Below are 19376 nucleotides of genomic sequence, written 5' to 3' on the forward strand. Positions count from 1 at the left end.
TGGGAGTAAGTCTCAGGGAATCAGACTTAATTTGAAGTAACATTGCATAAAAATCACAGTAATTTTTCAAACTGTGCAATCTTACTAATATTGATTATTCCATAGGTAATAGAGAGACACAGTTAGAGGCATGCAGGTATCCATGGGGATGTTGCTAATGCCAAAAATATAAAGGAGAGTCTGAGATGTAGCGTAAGAGGAAATATTCTACTAACACATCTGAAATTTCAGACAAGACTCAGGGTAAGGACAGGGCTTCAGAGAGGTACATGTAAAGCCTAATCACTGCTGATCTTTAAAAAACAAGAAAACCTATGAAGTTTGATAGGATTCTGCTGTACTTGTGGGTGGGATTTTTAGCTGTTCCTGGTATATGAGAGAGATTGTAAGCTGCCCTGCGTGAGCAGTGTGCCCTGAAAGGCGGTAGAAGCACTCTGAAACTAATTAAGGAATTCCAGAGTCTATGGCTTGGCGAACCATAGAGTTCTATAAAAGCTGATCACTCTTTAATGAGAAGATCAGAATGGGCAAATCTTCCTGGAAGATAGCTCACTCACCACTAGGGAAGGGCAAATGTCTCAATTTTTGTCTTTCTCAGTTACTATTCTTTTTCTGTTGCCAAGTTCAGTTCTCCACATTTCTGTACATTCTAATGCAAATTTCTCCTAACATACATGTGCTGGTATAAATTTTTGCCTGATATACACATTCCAATAGGCAATTTTCCTGAGTAGAATGCATTTTCATATGGTATTTTAACTAATATATGTGTTCTTATGCACATTTTTACCTACTATTTCTTTCCTGACCAGAGGTCAAAGAAAACAACAATTACCAGACCTTTAGAAGGCATCTCAAGGCAGCCCTGTTTAGGGAAGCTTTTAATGTTTGATTTCTGTATTTTAATGTTTTGTTGGAAGCCGCCCAGAGTGGCTGGGGGAACTCGGCCAGATGGGCGGGGTATAAATAATATATTATTATTATTATTATTATTATTATTATTATTATTATTATTATTCCTTGGTGTGCATTACTTAATTGGAGAACTGCAACACAAAGTCACAGAACCCAATGTTCTTTTCAGAGAACATGACATGAAAAGCATTTCATGGAAGGAGAAGTTTTGGAAAGGGTTCTGTTAGAGATTCGCTGTGATCTCTCTTTGCACAGTACAGCCAGGAAGTTCTGGGCTGGCCCAGCTCACTCTCTTATCTGCTATGATGATTCTCCTCAACTTTACAAAGTCCTAATGCCCCTTTAGCGGAGGAAGCAACTACTTACATAGTCTATCTCCTCCTCGTCTTCTCCATGGCCCTTGCGGTTGTTCATTTCTGGGAACATATCCTTAGCAATGTTGGGCATTTTGCCATTGCAGTTCTGGTGCTCACTGGGCCCTGTGGTCACACCCATTTTCCGCAAAGGCTTGTGATTGGATAGGACTGTGGGTGCCAACTCCACCAGTTCAGAGGAGCCGTTGGTGTCCAAGGAGAGGGTTCGCCGATGGTGGTGAACTCTTATTAGCCCTTCCTGTTCACCCTCTGGTGCCCTGTGTCGTTCCCCGGATAAGAGGGACTCGTGCTCAGCTGAAGGAGGCTTGTGCTTGAGGCTGTGTCCCCGGGCGAGGCTGTTCCAGCTGGAGCGGCGGCTCCCCCAGCCCCCAGTCCGGCTCCAGGCACCGTAATGAGAACTACGAGAGCTAGACTGCAATAGATCCAAGAGAGGGTTCAGCACCCCCACCCAAATAGGAAAGCAGCACAAGTCAACATCCTCAGCCATTTATTTATTCAGAATGTTTTTAGACCACCTTTCATTAGGGAAATCACACAAGGCAGTTCAGAATCAACGCAGATAATTAAAATTACAATGGAACAATAACTTACTTTGAACTAGTTGCTTTTACTTCAAGCTCTTTTAACTGTAAATTAGAGGCATGTGGTCATCGTAATAACGAAATCACAGCGTACATTGGCTGTCACCCACTAGGAGCACTGCTTTCCTTCATCAACACCCAACCACCCAGCACAACTCTTATCCATTTCCATAGTGCTGGTAGGGAAATGGATCTTGCACATTCTAACAGTGGGGACAACGAGTTCTGGAAAACCATGGGGGATGTGGAGCAGAAATTCATGAAAGATACAGCTTCCAGTGGCTTTTGGTCAGGATGGCTATAGATTGTCTACAGGACCAGACGCAACATGTCTCTGGATGCCAGTCATTAGGGGAAAGCAGGAGAATAGGGCTATCACTCCCTCAATCTGCTTATGGGCTTCTCAGAGACAACTGACTGGCCTCTGAGGGTTTTGGCCTGATCCACCAGTGCTCTTCTTACATTTGAATTGAAGCTGGAGTTTGGATTAAGGTTTGGGTTAAGAGAGATGTTGCTTAAGCTATAGTACATATGTGTTGAGGAGTGTTGGAAGATGTAGCCAATGCCAAGCTTGAGAGGAAGCAATAGCTCAGTACCAGAGCACAAGCTCTGAATGCAGAATAACTTATTCTCTGGTGTTAAGGATCTTATTCTCAGGTGTTAGGACTGGAAATCATTGTGGTATGTTGGCTTTAGGCAACATGTGCTACACCTAGATTTAAATTCACCTACCAGAGACATCACACTGCTTTTCCTGGATTCGAGGGCCATGAGAACTTGGTCCGGCTGCAGAGTATTGCGGGAAGGATTGGGAATTCCAGCAGCTGCTCCAGGCTGGTTGAGACACGGAAGGTTGGGGTCAAGATGTCCATTTGGGGTCATGGGAATTGCACAAAGCTTTGGATCTGAGCAGAAAAATGCAAAGGAAAGGGAGCAAAGGACATTCCTTTTTCCACCCAGAGAGACCTTCGATAAATGCATTAATGTGCTTTCAGATATATGGTGAACTTGAAGGAACTGTGCCCATACATAAATTCCACATACAGTGGTACCTCGACTTACGAATTTAATCCGTTCCGAACGGACCTTCGTAAGTCAAAAAATCGTAAGTCGAAGCCAATGGGGGAATTTTTTTAATAAAAATTGTAAGTTTGAAAAATTCTATCTAAAAATTCTTAAGTCAAAAAAATCCTATCTAAACCGCATCCAAAATGGTGGATGGAACTCTGTTCCTAACTCGAAACATTCGTAGGTTGAGTCATTCGTAAGTCGAGGTACCATTGTATAAAGATTCACACTTTGGCACTATCTCCATAGCAATGCCTCTAGGAAATAGGGAGAACAATATGGGAGAACTAAAAGTATCCTTCTCCTCCATCACCCAATAGCTTCTGCTTTGACAGTGCTTCATACTTCTCCCATTAAAGCCTGGAAACATTCTCCTTGGGAGAAAGTAAAGCTTACTCTTTATTGCCCAAATGCTTAGCAAAGAAGATTCTTGCAGTAGGCATTCCACTACAGCAGCAGGAGAACTGAAGCAGTAGCAATAGTTATCCTTAGTGTGAGCAGCTTAATATTCACATACATGGAAAGAAGCAAAACTGCAACGACTGATGATACCCCCCCTCCCCGCTTTCAAATCGAAGGCAGCTGTAGCTTTGTTCCTGCAGCAGACACACATTACTAAAGGAGAATATAGTAAAAATGAGAGAAACTGATGGAGACAGTAACCAATCTGTGACAAGCTGTTTTGTATCCTATGTTTGAGAGCCACCTCTGTGTCCCCAGACCAACACCAGCAAGTCTCTTTTCATTTGTATCTGGGAATCTCTCTACTACCAGACATGTCCTGACTTCCCTGGAAGCAGAGCGCCTATTGAGCCATTTTGCCTTGGAAACCCATCAGCAATATTAGGGGCTTTGAGGTTCTGAAGCAAGCAGACAACCAGTGAAGGTCCCTCAAGGTTGGGCACCCTACAAACCAGCAGCGAATAAAAACTTAAGTCCAGAAGGAGAGGCAGAGATGTATATTTAGAATGGTACACACACCAATCGATGAGCGCTTTTGCCCATGCATGTCCAATAAGGTGGAATCTGTTATTCACATTCTTTTATTTTGTGAACTCTATAATGAAGAATGATCGCGACTCATTTCACCCTTATTATCAAAATTCACACCCTTGCAATATTATCTGGAATTCCCCCCCCCCAAATCATTCCTTTTGGAAGATTCTTTGAGCTCAATATCCTACGCTGTGGCCAAATTTTGCACCTTAGCTATTAAAAAACGTAAACCTCTTTTATTGAATAAATATTATAACAATTTGTCCTGCCCTCTGATGTTGATATTGCTGATCTTTTGTTTGGAGTTGTGTTGTTTTGTATTGCTGGCTCTTGCTGTAATAAAACTGACTGAGACTGAGAATGGTACACACTAGTGGGCGCTGGCATATGGTAAAGAGAAAAGATCATTGCTCACAACACAAAGGTAAAATGCAATTTCTGACTCAAAGGGAAACTTGATCTATGCTTTTATGTTCTCTCTTCAAGTACCACTCCAATGTAGTAAGGGTGCCTTTCCATGGTAAGTTGCCCCCATCACTTTCTTTAAACCTCGAACTCCCAGCGAACTTCCCCCTCTTCACTGTACAGTCATACCTCGGTTTACAACCACCTCAGTTTACAAACACCGCGGACCCATCTGGAACGTATTAATTCACTTTCCGTTACTTTCAATGGGAAAGTTCACTTCAGGTTAAGTACGCTTCAGTTTAAGTACAGACTTCCAGAACCAATTACACTCATACACTTCAGGTTGAGCACTCCACGGACCCGTCTGGAACGGATTAATCCACTTTCCATTACTTTCAATGGGAAAGTTCGCTTCAGGTTAAGTACGCTTCAGGTTAAGTATAGACTTCCGGAACCAATTGTGGTTGTAAACCGAGGTACCACTGTAGTCCTTAATAAGAATATGCAGGCTTGTAACTGGCATTTACAGCTTTTTGTGTTAAGGGGAAATTTGCAGTATTCTCAAAGAAGTGCAGAGGGTATTGCTTTGGCTATCACACAAACAAAATCCTGCCATCCTTGTCTTTTGGCTGATTCTACTGATGTTTGAATCCAACCTTTTGTCAAGTCAAATCAGTAGCTACGGGGTATTTTACACAGTTTTTTTTTTATTTCCGTCTGATGTGCTTTGTGTGATTTGAACACTAGGGGTTTGATTGAAACTCAGTGTGGGAGCCCAGTTCCATCAGCAGCTTGAACATCTTCATCATTGTTATCCTAGTTCCTATGAGGTTGAGTAGAAAAGCCAAGTATCCTGCTTTTGCCAAGCCTGTCTAGGACATCACTGTTGCCTTTCAAAGAGAAGTGACAGGATCTGGGCCACAGCATAGCCAAAAGGCACCAAAATCCTTTAGTAAAACATTGCAATAGCTTTGCCTTTTACTATTAGAAATGCAAATGCATTCGAATTGTCCATTGCTGTGGACTCAGAGCACATTTGGGGAAGAGGAAGATGAAAAGGGAAAGCTGTAGCTCAGTGAGAGAAACTGCTTTGCATGCAGAAGGTCCCAGTTTGATCCCCAGTGTCTCCAGATACGGCTAAGACAGAGAATCTGGAGAGCCACTGTCAATCAGTGTAGACATTACTGAACTAAATGGACCAATGGTCTCACTCAGTATAAGGCAGCTTCTTATGTTCCTAAGCAGGGAACTTTCCAAGTTGTTATGTTTTCACATAGAAAAGCAGAGACCAACACAACTGTAAGTAGGATCCAATATTATTCTGCTCTTACAAGGCAATCAAAAGTAAGACCTACTGAGATCAATGGGGATTACTCCCAGGTAAGTCACTACAATTGCAGCCTAATTCAAAGTTGCAAGGTAGTTATGCTAATAAGCCAGAACTGCAGCCAATCTTGAGAAAATGGGAAAATGGGCAATATTAAGCACCTGTTAAGTACATTAATAGACTTTATTTCGCTACTCTCATGAAAACCGATATATTCACAAATTAGATTTCATGCAGCGGTTCTCACTGCAGTTATAGTCATGCAGAATTCCTAAACAACCTTATCTTACCCGAGCAATCTTGGAATTTGTCAAACTCCTCAATGTTTGATGAACTCTGATCGTCATCTGAATACGACCGGTTAGCATCACCCTGCATTGGGAAAATAAATTCAAAGACCTGGGAATTGTGAGCATCCTGAGAGCAAAGGAGGTGCTTCCCTGTGATTCCAGCATTTTGTGGCTTTAATTCAGTATGGAATTTCCAAGGCAAAGCAAACTACTTTATGGAAATCATTAGCTGACATGCCACTGCACAGAAGAGACGATACCTTAGTGTCCAGGCCATGTAATGTCACATGTCCTTGCTTTTCTTGCAGTTGCTTTGAAAACCACCCTCCACAAACACGTTCCTTGGAAGATCATCACTGGACATAGGATGCCTTGCCACCCTTTCTAAGCCCTTCAGGCTATACCCCCAACCAGCTATAGACGTATGCCGTACCCTCCCTGAAAGCAGCTCCTGTAGCAACTCACCTCGGCCTGGAATCCCTCCACCAAGATGGCCACCAGCAGATTGAACAGAACATAATTGCCAAATGTCATGAGAGCCACAAAGTAAAGAGATGCCCATGGGGAAGTTGAGGCCATGCCATTGTAGAGCACAACATTCCAGTCCTCCTGAGTCAAGATCTGTAACACAGAAACCAAGCTTGCAAAGTCAAATCAAGGACAAGGAATGCAGGCTGGAAAATATGTTAACTGACAGATTAAAAGTATCTAATCAGTTTTATCTTTTTCAGCCTGCTCATATGCATGAACTTTTTTCTGTTTTGGTCATGAGATCCCCCCGCCCGCCCCCCAGAGGAGACGCATTGGCTGTGTTGTGCTGTTCCAATGCCACAAGCACTCTCTGAAATGTAGTGGGTTGTCATTCACAGTTCACTGTAGAGTAGCAGAAACAATGTGTCTCTCTTACCAGTGGGCCGAGCTGAACTCACGATCATTAGTGGGTTGCAACTGATGGCATGGTGTTAAGCACAGCAGCAGGCCCACAAGCCTGATGGTTCAAATCCTATCCTTTCCTTTAATCACTCCTTGTTTCTGGGAAGACATGCCTCCTTCTCACCCCCTTATTCCCCTTTCCTATTTCTTGGTCTCACCTGGAACACTGTGACAATAGCCCAAAGTAGGGAGTCAAAATTCTTCCGGTCAGGGACTGTGTCTCCTGTGTCAGTCCTGAGGCTGAATTTACACCCAAAGATGTGCATTCCCAGGATGCTGTTGGAAAGAACAGTTTTTATTTTTAAATCAACACATTTCTGCTGTAATTTTCATTATTGAAATGTTCTTATTTATTTACCACATATGTATCCTATCCTTCTACCAAAGAAACTGGAGCAATAAATATATGGCTTGTCACAGGACCCATAGCTCTGCCTCCTCATCCCCAAAAGAAGAGATCACAGATATAGGGAACACCTTGGACAGAGAGGAGCATTTGCCCTCAGAACCAGCCTTTGGTGTCCCTACCTCATTGGGAATTCTAGCACCAGGAGAACCTACCATGCCAGTGCCTCTCTGGCTGGAAGAGGCTGCCTTGCCTTCCTCAGACTCCAGTTTGGAGGCTGTAGCAGAACCCCAGACTCCACCATATTGCTGGGCCATGGGTCACTCATTTGCAACTTAGATTGCTTGTTCTAATCCCATTTATCCCAGGCTCGTTCACTGTGAATTTGTTTTCCTTATTATTCAGGGGGGAAATGCTCTGTCTGTTGTTAACCCTGGGTAATGATCAGCAAAACCCATACTTAAAGGATTTGAATGTCTGTTCCTCTACCTGCACATTTCTGTTAGCGCAGCAGTTCAGGGTTTCCTGACTAGCTACTTTGCATTTATCTTGATTTTGCGAACTGTCATTTTAATTGGTGATTTTCTGAATTGTTCACATCCTGGCATTATTGCATACTGTTTCCCATTAAGGGCACAGAAAGTGTTTAATTGCACATGACTCTTGAATGAAAGGCACAGAGAGCAGAGAGCTACTGAACCCACTACATTGCTCACAACAATTTTGTCCCTTTAAATACAGCCTGGACGTGGTGCTTTTGGTTGTGATGTTGGTTGCCAAGGGTGCTTTTTATCAGTTTAGGTTAGTTTGGCAGCTGTGGCCCTAGCTAGGGAAAGCTGACCTAGCCAGAGCGATGCATGGCTTTCTTACAACCAGGTTAAATTACTGTAATGAACTGTGTGGGGCTGCCCTTGAAGACTGTTTGGAAAATGCTGCTGGGACAGAATGTAGCAGCTAAGACATCCAGGTCCTATTACATCTATGCTGTATCAGTTACATTGGCTACTTTTTCATTTCCAGGCCCAATTCAAGGTGCTTCTTTTAGCCTTTAAAACCCTAACTAGTTTGGGACTATGTTATCTGAAAGACTGCTAATACCTGCATGAGCCTAGCCCAACATCAACATCAGCACCTGAGACTTTGCTCACCAGCCCACCAGTGAGACCCATTAGGCTGGAGGTGATGGGCAGGGGCTTTGTTAGTGGCGACCCCACACTTTTGGAATTCCCTTCCCATGGCATTATCACTGCTGATCAAAACAAAACTCGGAAGACAGAAATCTGCATTTAACTGATTTGCACTGCTGGTGTGTGTGTGTCATAGCTGCCAAGTCTCCCGTATTCCCTGGGAAATCCCCGTTTTTCCAGCTGTTCCTAGCTGAAAAAACGGGTTTTTTTGTTTTTCCCCAGTTTATTCTGGCGCGGCGGCCATTTTGAAACTGGGCGGAGCATGCTCAGAAGTGACTTTTGATGCTGCTCTGCCCAGTTCCAAATTGGCTGCAGTGCGACTTCTGGCGCAGCGGCCATTTTGGAACTGGGCAAATCAGCATCAAAAGTCACTTCTGAGCATGCTCTGCCCAGTTCCAAAATGGCGGCAGCGCTACTTCCGGTCTGCTACTTCGGGCCTGGTCCCTTATTTCTCGGACAGCAACTTGGCAGGTATGGTGTGTGTGTGTGTGTGTGTGTGTTTTGTAATAATATTTTCCTGTGTTTTGAGTTTTGCAAAGCTGCCTTGTTAGGGTAGTGTGCCTTGAAAAGTGTTTCCCCCTTCATACAACAAGTTTAAACAAACAAGCAAACAAGCAAACAAGCAAACAAACATCCTTTCTTGTGACTGAACACGTAAAATGGATCTCATTCTGGATAGTGTTCCTGCACCCTGGAACCCCTCTTCTCACCTGAATATAAAGATAAACAGCATGAGGAGCATGCAGAAGGTAGCCACATTGTCCATGGTCTTCATGAGCACCACCAGCTGACGCCGCAAGGCAGGCATGAACCTCACCAGCTTCAACACCCTCAGTAGCCGGAATGTCCTCAACACTGACAGGCCACCATCAGCCTGGCCTATGATCTCCCAAATGCTACAAAACAGGGACAAAAGCAACAAGAGACAAGGGGAGGGCCAGAGTGAGACCTTGAGAAAGGTGATAGAAACGAATCCCAAAGGATGATGAATGGCAGTGTGAAGATTACAAATAGAAGCAACTTTTATTTGCGTGATCTTTAACTGAGATCCAGGTAGACTGTGTTTGACAGAGAGCAGGAAGGAGGGAGATAATTTCTGTTGTCAATTGCACTGGTGTCTATAAACCAAGTACTGTATCCCTATGTGTAAGAAATACAAAGTTAGTCTGAATTAATTTTGTGTGAACAAAATACACTTGCTTATAACTCCTCTCTCTCTCTCTCTCTCTCTCTCTCTCTCTCTCTCTCTCTCTCTCTCTCTCTCTCTCTCTCTCTCTCACACACACACACACACACACACACACACAATCTTCCCTTAGTCAATTTCAGCAGGTTCCTTCCTTGCAAATATATCTCCTGAAAGCATTATTATACAAAGATGGTATGATGCTCCACAGAAGTTAAAGCTTGTTTCCAGCCTCAAGAACCAGAAGGGAAAAAACAAAGGGCGAAAACTAGAGGTGAGCCAAAATGGAAGCCCCAATTCACTGCCCTGCCCCCCCATGTTTGCTGGTGGCAACTGTTTTGGTAACCTTCAAAGGAGCCACAATTAAAAACACACGCACACACATTGTAAATGGTCTTGGGCAGGAATCCCCAAACTTCGGCCCTCCAGATGTTTTGGACTACAATTCCCATCTTCCCCGACCACTGGTCCTGTTAGTTAGGGATCATGGGAGTTGTAGGCCAAAACATCTGGAGGGCCGCAGTTTGGGGATGCCTGGTCTTGGGGGTGCTTCGCTCAAGGATGACAGCAGGGGCTCTTTTCTTTTCTTAGTCCTGTTCATAAATTTCAGCAGGTCTACACTGAGTAAAACCTAGTTGAATAACAGCTTCTGGCTACCACTACCAAGCTCCCCTTGTGGTGCCCTGCACCCTGGCAAGTAGGAAGTAGGGAGGTCCTGGTGGCCAATCTCTCTCCCTGCTGCTAAACCCTCTTGCAAAGCTAGCAGCTTTTAGAGTGCCAAGAATGAAGTAGGAAACTGCAGCTGCCCACCTGCATGATCAGGACCTGTTATGACCCCAGAGTCCAGCAGTGAGGGAGCCAGAGCAGATTCCTGGATCTGAGTCTGAAGCTGGTGATCAGGGGACCACCAAACTGGAAAGTGAAGCAGATGCCACAGCACCAGGGTTCTTAAAATTAGAGCCAGGAACTTCCTGGATAATTTCCTCTAGATCTGAGGAAGCAAATCCTTGCGCCCCTGGAGAGTTGCCACGAGTCAGAATAGATTCATCTGAGCTAAATGAAGCCATGGTTTGACCTGATAGAAGGCAGAGTCCTCTGTTCCTGTATAAACAGTACTCTGAACATGGTGGGTGTTTAGAAACTGATGGACAGTTGCAGTGAATGGTGAATCTGTAGACATAAGGTTCTCCTACAGTTATAAGGACGCATGTGGAGCTATATGATTGGACAGTGGGTGGTATTCCACACCTGTCCTACTCAGGGAATGCCCATTGAAGTTAATGGACCTGTATAACTTTGGTTCATTAGTTTCAGAGGGTCTCTTCTGAGTAGGACACAGTTGACCCCCCAATGTTTAACGGATTTATGCAGACAGAACCATGATACTCTTGGTTTATAGATAATAAAATGGATCACAGTTACAAAGTTAATAGGAATTGTCCTGAATCCAAAGGAAAGCTGGTGGAAAGGCTGAGAATAGAATCCAGAATGGCAGGTTCCTTGGTCCTGTGCACTACCATTTCAAGTGGCTCTTACATTTTACTGATTAAAATGTTTAATATAAAGTAGTGCCGTCACCAAAGTCTAGAATGGCTTGAGATGTGCTGTCCCAACACAACATTGCTCAGAACATTGCTTGGAATGAGTTTTATTTAGTTTGGGCAGCCCCAAAACTAACCCTCACCCATCTTTCTTACACTACTTCTCATACATCGATGCATGGCTTTGATGATCATTACCTGATGATGACGATGATGCTGTCATAGATGTTGTAAGGATTGCGAAGATAATCAAAGAGGCCAAAGGCAGCAAGTTTCAAGATCATCTCTAGGGCAAACATGCTGGTAAACACAACATTGCAGATCTCCAAAATATTAGTCAGCTCTTCTGGCTGCAGGAGAAAGAAATAAAATAAAATAAAATCAGAATCCATTTAGGAAACTTTCTATCACATACTGTTCTGCCTAGTGTGCAAAAAATGGGGCTTCTGGGTAGAGAAGAGACTCTTGCAACTTTTCCATTTTATTTTTTATTTTTTAAATTGCATGATAAATGTCTGTCTGTAAAACTACCATCTACCAGTGATGTTCCAATATTTCATGACATTTCACTTGTTATCCCTGATTTTTTTACCTTAACTCCTTTATGTTCTGTTTTGGTTCTGTCTCCAGGACTGCAGGTTGTTGTTTGTTAAATTGTAGCTGTTTTAGGGTGAATAACAGCTTCACCCTATGAAATGAAGAAAGGAGGTTGCAGGAAGCTTAATGTGCCAGCTTGGTGTTCCAAAGAAGATTGAGGATTACTGCGATGCTCCATAGAAATTGACAATATACCATGTATATTGTACTCAATGCTGGTTCCTTATGAATAAGGATATGTGAGACAGATTATGGACCAGCATACCAATTGGAAACTTGAAATTGTTTTAAAGATCTTCAGGGCATTTGCACTGAGGCCTGTTATACGCATGTTGAAAAACCTTATCTGTAAAATTTGCATCTCAGTACAGAGAAAGGTGGAAGATATTTCCGCAAGTTTCATGTTCTCATTTGAATGCATGTATATTTGGGATTTAATAGTACTAGTCCCTTCCTCTGCCTCCTATAGAATTACACTACTATGTTACTAATGTTGATCTTAGACTATAAAAATTTAAGGTGGATTCACTGCTGGATTTGCCAAACATAGCTCTATTATGGACTTGGTTGTATTCAAACAACAATTTCATTTTGTGGCCTTTCACTGACTATTTCTACAAGTAATTTTGTTTTGCATCAAACTTTGTTGCTCTTTATGACCATTGGATATATTTTTTTTTTCTCCTGCTTAATTGGCACAAACTATTTCAATCCCTTGCTTTTCTTTTTTTTCCCTTACTGTTTCTTAAAGCCATCAACAAGGTATGCTTATCACTTCCACCATCCATGGTATGTGTTGTAGCACTAGCACCAGACTATGTTAATATACTAGAGCTGTTTTCTAAAATGAATTAGCACATTTCTTTTAATGGTATTGCATTAAACCTTCACGTTTCCCTTAATGCAAAAGTCAATCAATCAATCAATCAATTTTTGGAAACGAAAAATAACACTCACTCGGTTATTTTGAGACTTCATCTCCGTTTGCAATAATGCAGATTTTCGAACAAAACTTTCTCTATCCTGCCTTCCTTCTTTTCTCAGTGTTCTCAGCTTCCCACCCCCAGTCCCTTCTATACCCCTACTCCTCTAGTAGCAGCTTGCTAGGCCTTTTTCTGCTAATCTTCTCTCATAACTCTCTTTCTATATTGGCTGCTGTCTCAATAATTACCCAATGGAATATTGGAATGTAGATTATCGAAGAGGAGCTTGTTTTGCTTTGCTCTCAAGCACACACTTAGGCTATAACACAATTCCATAAATAGAGTACGCAGTCAATCATGTCACTTCTATCTTGTATATGTTGCATACAGAACAAGCATGTCAAGAAAACTGGTGGCATGATGCTATTACCCCCTGGGATGTTTGTGGTGAGAAAAAGGCTTGAATCAAATAATTCAGCCTTGGATGCATGCGGTATCGGGGTTTCGCTCAGGTCCTTTGTGGTCTTCTTGGAACTTGCAAATAACATCCACTCACTAAGCCAGAAAAATACAGTTCTGCTTTGTTCATATGTGTGTGTGTGTGTACCACAAATAAGTGATTGAATGAATAGACTTCAACCACCTGCCCTCCGATGCTTTCTCCTGAGTTCCCATTCCAGTTCCTGAGCGCTTTGTCCCACATAATCATCTGCTCACAAGCACCAAGTGGTTTTGACAACTGCTGTCCAAAAAAATCCCCTCCCTCCTGTATTCTGAGAAAGCAAAGCCCTTCTCTCTCCACAGCCTACTAATTCATCCCCACACTTTCTCGGGATCAGGGACTTCACGCTAATTTCAACACAATGAGAAGGGGGGAACAACGACAACTGCACACCTTTCCCATGCCAGATGATTCTTTATTAAAGCTGCCAGTTTCTCTAAGTGAAAAAGTAAAGACAGAATGGGAGAAACAAGGGCTCTATTTCCACCCGTAATTATGTTTGACTAATAATGCAAGTGCTGAAAGGCAAAAGATGGAATGTAAAAACTAACAGAGTGATCTTGTGTATCTTCTCACAGAAGGAAGAGTAAGTGTTTGCAGGATAAGACTATGCACATTGGAGTAAGCCCCAGGGAAGCAGAATTTACTTTGGAGTCAATCTGCATAGGATTAACTTCTAAGGGTCTTCCCTCATAACTAAAAAAACTTGTATTGTGGGGTGAAGAAAAGACAGGACAGTAATTTCAGAAGGGAGTGGAAATCCATTCCCTTATTTATCTCTACTTCTACCATCTCTACCATATAACACCGGTCCTGAGAGATCTGCATTGGCTCCCAGTACGTTTCCAAGCCCTAAATGGCTGCGGCCCTGTATACCTTAAGGAGCGTCTCCACCCCCATCATTCTGCCCGGACACTGAGGTCCAGCGCCGAGGGCCTTCTGGCAGCTCCCTCACCGCGAGAAGTAAGGTTACAGGGGACCAGGCAGAGGGCCTTCTCAGTTTTGGCGCCCGCCCTGTGGTATGCCCTCCCATCAGATGTCAATGAAATAAACAACTATCCTACTTTAAAAAGACATCTGAAGGCAGCCCTGTTTCGGGAAGTTTTTAATGTTTAATGCTGTATTGTTTTTAATATTCAATTGGGAGCTGCCCAGAGTGGCTGGGGAAACTCAGCCAGATGGGCAGGGTATTATTATTATTATTATTATTATTATTATTATTATTATTATTATCAATAACCATCTACTTTTCATTTCCTGAACTGAAGAATTGGGCAGAACAAGAAAACCATTTCCGCGCCTGCATGGGAGGTGGAGTTGCGGGCGTCACGACCTGATCACGTGTGCAGGGGCCGAGAGCTCAGCCCCTGAGCGATTGGGGGGGTTCCCGCCCGCATCACTTGAGGGCCGACCAACCCGGCCGGCCGGGGGGCGTGACCTGCTTCCTTTAAGGCATTCCTTTCGCCCCACTCCCCAGCTGCATCGGGAACATTTGGGATCATTCAATAAGCCTCTGTGTAAACCTCCTGCAAGCTGGTGTGGAGGATAGCGGCTTTTTGCAATATGTGTCCTGAGGGGGGTTGAAAATAGGATGCTGTCCTAAAATTTGTAAGTTTATCCTGGACATGAAGGAATGCCAACTGTAATTTCAACCTATCTATTTCCAAGGCACATATCACATTAGAATAGATTTTGCATTTTACTACTACTACCCACCTCTGAAAATGTTGGGGTGTGTGTGTGTGTGTGAAGACGATAGAAGAAAATGCAAGTGAGGACTGAGCAGGTCAGAAACTTGTTTTGTAAAAATAGACATAACCTCCCTCATGGTGAACTCTTTAATTTCTAAATTGCATTGTGGTGTGCTTTACATTTCCCCTAGCCTTTCTGAGAAGAGGTGCATGGGGCTTGCATTTTCCTCCCCCTTCATCTAAAATAGATTAGAGATGTGGAACCTGAGGCACAGAATTGTGCCCTGAATATGACTAGCATATTTCATTCTGATCTCAAAGTTCAAATGGGGTATCTCACAAACAAATAGAATTCTGAGTGAGTGGGAGAGTGAAACTAAAGACCTCACCTTATTGCACAAAAAGTAGTGGTTTTTGACATGGCAGGGCAGTGGTGGAGAGTGGTGGGGAGCAGCTTTCCTAATATCCACCCACTTCATTCATTCCTGCACATGGTACTAGAGTTGCACATGGTAGAATTCCTGCATACAGTCACTCAATAAACACACCCCAGTGTTCACGCAATGACACTAAAAATGACAAAGATATCACATGGAACCACTCCGACAAGTCTCCCAAATAGCAATGGGAAGTGCTGTATGGGGAATTTATTGCAAGCACAAAATATAGCACACGAAGTGTGGGAAATGTAGTCTCCACCCCACAGAAGGGGTATCAAGGGGAGAAGTGTGGCTTGCATAAGACAAATATCTGAAGAAGTGTGCATGCACACGAAAGCTCATACCAAAATAAAAACTTAGTTGGTCTTTAAGGTGCTACTGAGGGAATTTTTTTTATAAGACAAATATGTAACATTAACAAGTGCATATTTACTTTGCTGAAAATGTATTCTGCAGAAAGGTTATAGGGGAAAACGTCTATTTGTAGTCTAATGCTCATTTGTATGAAGCTCCCCACCTATTTTTGGCAAGGCATTTTGAGATACCATGCCTGTCCTATTTAGATGTGCGCTTGTCTGTATGGGGGCAATCACAACCGTGATGAAAATAAGCTCAGAGCTGCACAAGCAAATCTGCCCAAAGAGTCTTTGGCAGAAACTAGAAAAAGCAAAAATACCAATTCCAGCCCAAACTGAACAGATTATGTCAGTGATAATGAGAAATGTAATGTAGCATCATGATATAATGGTGAATTGTCTTCCTTGCTCCTGCTGACGTGTCCTCTCTCTCTCTCCTTCTGTGCCTTCGTGAGGAACTGATGTTTTAAAAGTCATCCTTGTCTGTCTCTTACCGAAAAGGTCACCTGTTCCCGCTCGCTCTCCTTTCCTCCCTGACATCTGTTTCACTAGTCAAGTGCACATCTGCTAATCTTTTTCTAATGGGCCATCACTCACCCCAGGGAATGGTTCTACCTAGGGAGTTGGGTAGGAAAAGAAGAGCGTAGGAGAGGGAGACAGGAGAGGAAGGGCTGGGGAAAGGCAAAACTTCTAACAATTCCACATTCCTGAGTGGAAGGGAAAAAACAAAACAGAACACAGAGAGCCAGCGACACAATGAAAAAGCAAAGCAAAGAGGAAGCCAGAAGCAAATTATTGGGATGGGGAAATAATGAGGGGAAGGGAGGCTGCAGACATGCAATACAACTAAAGCACATGACTTCCCTCAAAGAACCCTTGCATACAAAACAAACAATGATGAGGACGACATATGAAGCCCAAACTATACACCTTGTTGGGGATGTTTAACAAAGTTGCAGGAGTGGGAGGAATGATGGTCAGCACACACTTGGCTGTGTCACACGAGGTGTTGGACCAGCCTGTCTCACAAGGTTTCTATTTTTCAGTTTCCCCGCCCAACCACAGACCTCACTTTCAGTGCAAGCAGGGGCTAGCTCAACTGAGTTTGGTGGAATTGACTCCCTTTGGATGTTGAGCCAGCTGTCAGCCTAACCAACCCCACAAGGTTGCTGTGAGATTAGAAACGGGCAAGGGGCGAACCATGTACAATGGCGGGCATAAAATGTAAGCAATATTCAGAGGCATACTTAGCTGTTATGAAGTTAATTCATTGATAGACCTATGCTCCATAAATTTGTCCTAAAGAAAGTGGTCATCACTATTCCTGGTGACAAGGAGGTTGATAAACCTATTATGTGTTGTATAAAGAAGTACTTTGTTTTGGCTATTGTGATGGCACAGGTTGATCTAAGACAGGAGTGGGGAACCTGCGGTTCTGCAGAAGTTGTTAGACTCCATCAACTGCAAGCATGACCAATGGTCAGGGCTGATGGGAGTTGGAGTCCAACAACATATGGGAAGGCCACAAGTTCCTCACATCTGACCTAAAAAGAGAGTAAAGTCATATCTACACTACACTAGCTCATCTTTATTATTACTTCATACTTTCCAGGGCTGAGTCGCGGCACTGATTTAAAAAATGTTCTGAGGTTAAGCTGTGGCAATACTGGCTCAAATTAAACCCTTTCCAGAGGTCTTAGCACATACTGTTGTTATGTTCTGATGATTATTCTATAAATAGTCCTAAACAGTACATTAACTCAAGCTTATGCAAAATTTAAATGAAGTAACTCACGCCTAAATCTCCCTTTAGCTACATGGCTCTTGGATAACCTCTCCATCATATAAGTCACATGTTTATAACATTTGAATACTAGTAGATGATTATACTGATTGTTCTTTGCCCTTAGTCATTGCCAATCAAAGTGATAGCTACTCAGCTTCTTTAATTTTTCTTTTATGTCAGATCTTTCTTTTAAAAAAATGATTTATGTTTTTATACAGGCTTCCTCTGAGCTGGGCATCATTATTTTTAAGAATGAGGTGGCTACATTAGTGCTTATTATACAAAGCAGAGGTTCTAATCAACCAGGGCCCTCTTAAAAGGCTATGCCCACACTGTCTGATTCACAGCCAATTCTGTGCTATGAATATTCCATAAACAGAAAGCAAGACTGTGGGCAGGTTAGTCAGCAAATGTGGGTTATCATCATACATATTGCAAAAAAGGGGGGGAGAATGGCATTTTCCACACTCGACTGCTATCCTGTCAAGCTTTCACAGAAAAACAATGAAACTAAGGGTGGTTTGGATTTCCCTTTAATGATTGTTGCATATAGTTTTGTTTTGTATTTGTTTTGTTTTTTAAAAGTAAAAAGTAACTAAGGATGGAGGAGAAATTTGATTCACATCGCATTTAAAGCTCAAACTACCTAATTCGTAATTTCTGAAATGATATGGGAACCAAAACACAACCATCCTTTGAAATTTGCATTCCTCTGAATTTTGCAATGCAGTTCTCCAGCCAAGTAATTTGTAATTTGTACAAAAATGCATATACTAGGGTAAATTAATGGTAAATTGTGCATAACACAACACAGTGAAAATAATACACCAAAAATCCATTACCAAAAACTTCTACGCAAAACTGTGTATCTGTGTATTCAAACATTTGTCTACAGCCCACTTACACCGGGGTTATGTTCTAGGCCCCTGCACGCATAACTGAAATCACGTAAACTGGGGAGCACCATCTAAAAGGCCTCCAAACACCCATTTTTTCCTGCTCTCCAGCTCTCTCTCCCACTCTCTCCCCAATCCAGACCAAAATATCTGTAGTTGAAGCTATGGGGCTGCCTGAAGAATGCACAAGAAAGTTTCTGCTGCTGCTCTGCTACCCTGCATATCAGCTGTTAGGCGGGGAGGCTGAGCAGCCAAAACAAAGTCTCACTGCACCTCAGGTCTCTTTGGGTCTTCCTCCGCCCTCACTGATGTCCTCTTTGGGCTCTGGGGAGGGTCTCCTTGTGAGCTATGAAGACTCTCCAGCTCTCTCCCACCATTTCCAGATTTGAAAAAAAAAATACTGCAAGGGGAAGGGAATACAGAGATCCCCCTCCCATCATCAAGAGCAGCTCCTCCAATAGCAGCAATGCCAGCGGGGAGGGGGAGGGGTCCAGTGAGGAAGGAGGAAGAGGGATGCAGGGCTCCGGCAACACAGAAGAGCCCCTGCTACACATGAGGGAGGAAGAAAGAGAGGGGGGGAAAGGGGGAGAAGGAAAACATGGAGTGAAGGCCCCTTTTACCTCCGGTTCCGGAATTATGCAGGAGAAGGCGGGGAAGAAGGTTTGGCGTCCCAAGACTCTTATGCTGGAAGAAGACGAGGAGCGCACCATTCCCGGATTCTGGCTTGGACTAAGCAGACATGTTTCTGCACCCCCATTTCACTGTAAATAGACTGCACTAAATAAAACTGTCTAAAGACAAGAATGTGGAGCGTCGTTACTCTAGAGTAGTCGCAACAACAGCCTCTGACAAATACTTATTTATTTTCCTGGCGTCACACATATATGTGGTTGCACACGAGTCGAGTCAATCATGTGTAAGTGGGAGGGTGCCTGTATTTGGAGAAATGTCCTGATGAATTCTCAGAGGAACTGTCTTGGCGGGGGGAGAGGGCGGAATCTGCAAACTGATGCAGAAATGTGAGACCTGAATT

At 43.1% G+C, this 19376-nt stretch overlaps 1 protein-coding gene across 1 annotated transcript in view; it reads right to left on the reverse strand.

Moving 5' to 3' along the window:
• The window catches only part of CACNA1I (calcium voltage-gated channel subunit alpha1 I), a 269708-nt gene that overhangs the window by 46257 nt on the left and 204075 nt on the right, over positions 1–19376 (reverse strand). Inside the window, exons 10-16 of the mRNA XM_035128273.2 lie at positions 11351–11502; positions 9136–9321; positions 7051–7168; positions 6425–6580; positions 5960–6041; positions 2603–2775; positions 1282–1701 (exon numbers count right to left, since the gene is read on the reverse strand). Coding sequence (XP_034984164.2) covers positions 1282–1701; positions 2603–2775; positions 5960–6041; positions 6425–6580; positions 7051–7168; positions 9136–9321; positions 11351–11502 — 1287 coding nt within the window. The remainder of the gene's footprint in view (positions 1–1281; positions 1702–2602; positions 2776–5959; positions 6042–6424; positions 6581–7050; positions 7169–9135; positions 9322–11350; positions 11503–19376) is intronic.

Source organism: Zootoca vivipara, chromosome 10 (assembly GCF_963506605.1).
Source record: "Zootoca vivipara chromosome 10, rZooViv1.1, whole genome shotgun sequence".
NCBI classification, from domain to species: Eukaryota; Metazoa; Chordata; class Lepidosauria; order Squamata; family Lacertidae; genus Zootoca; species Zootoca vivipara.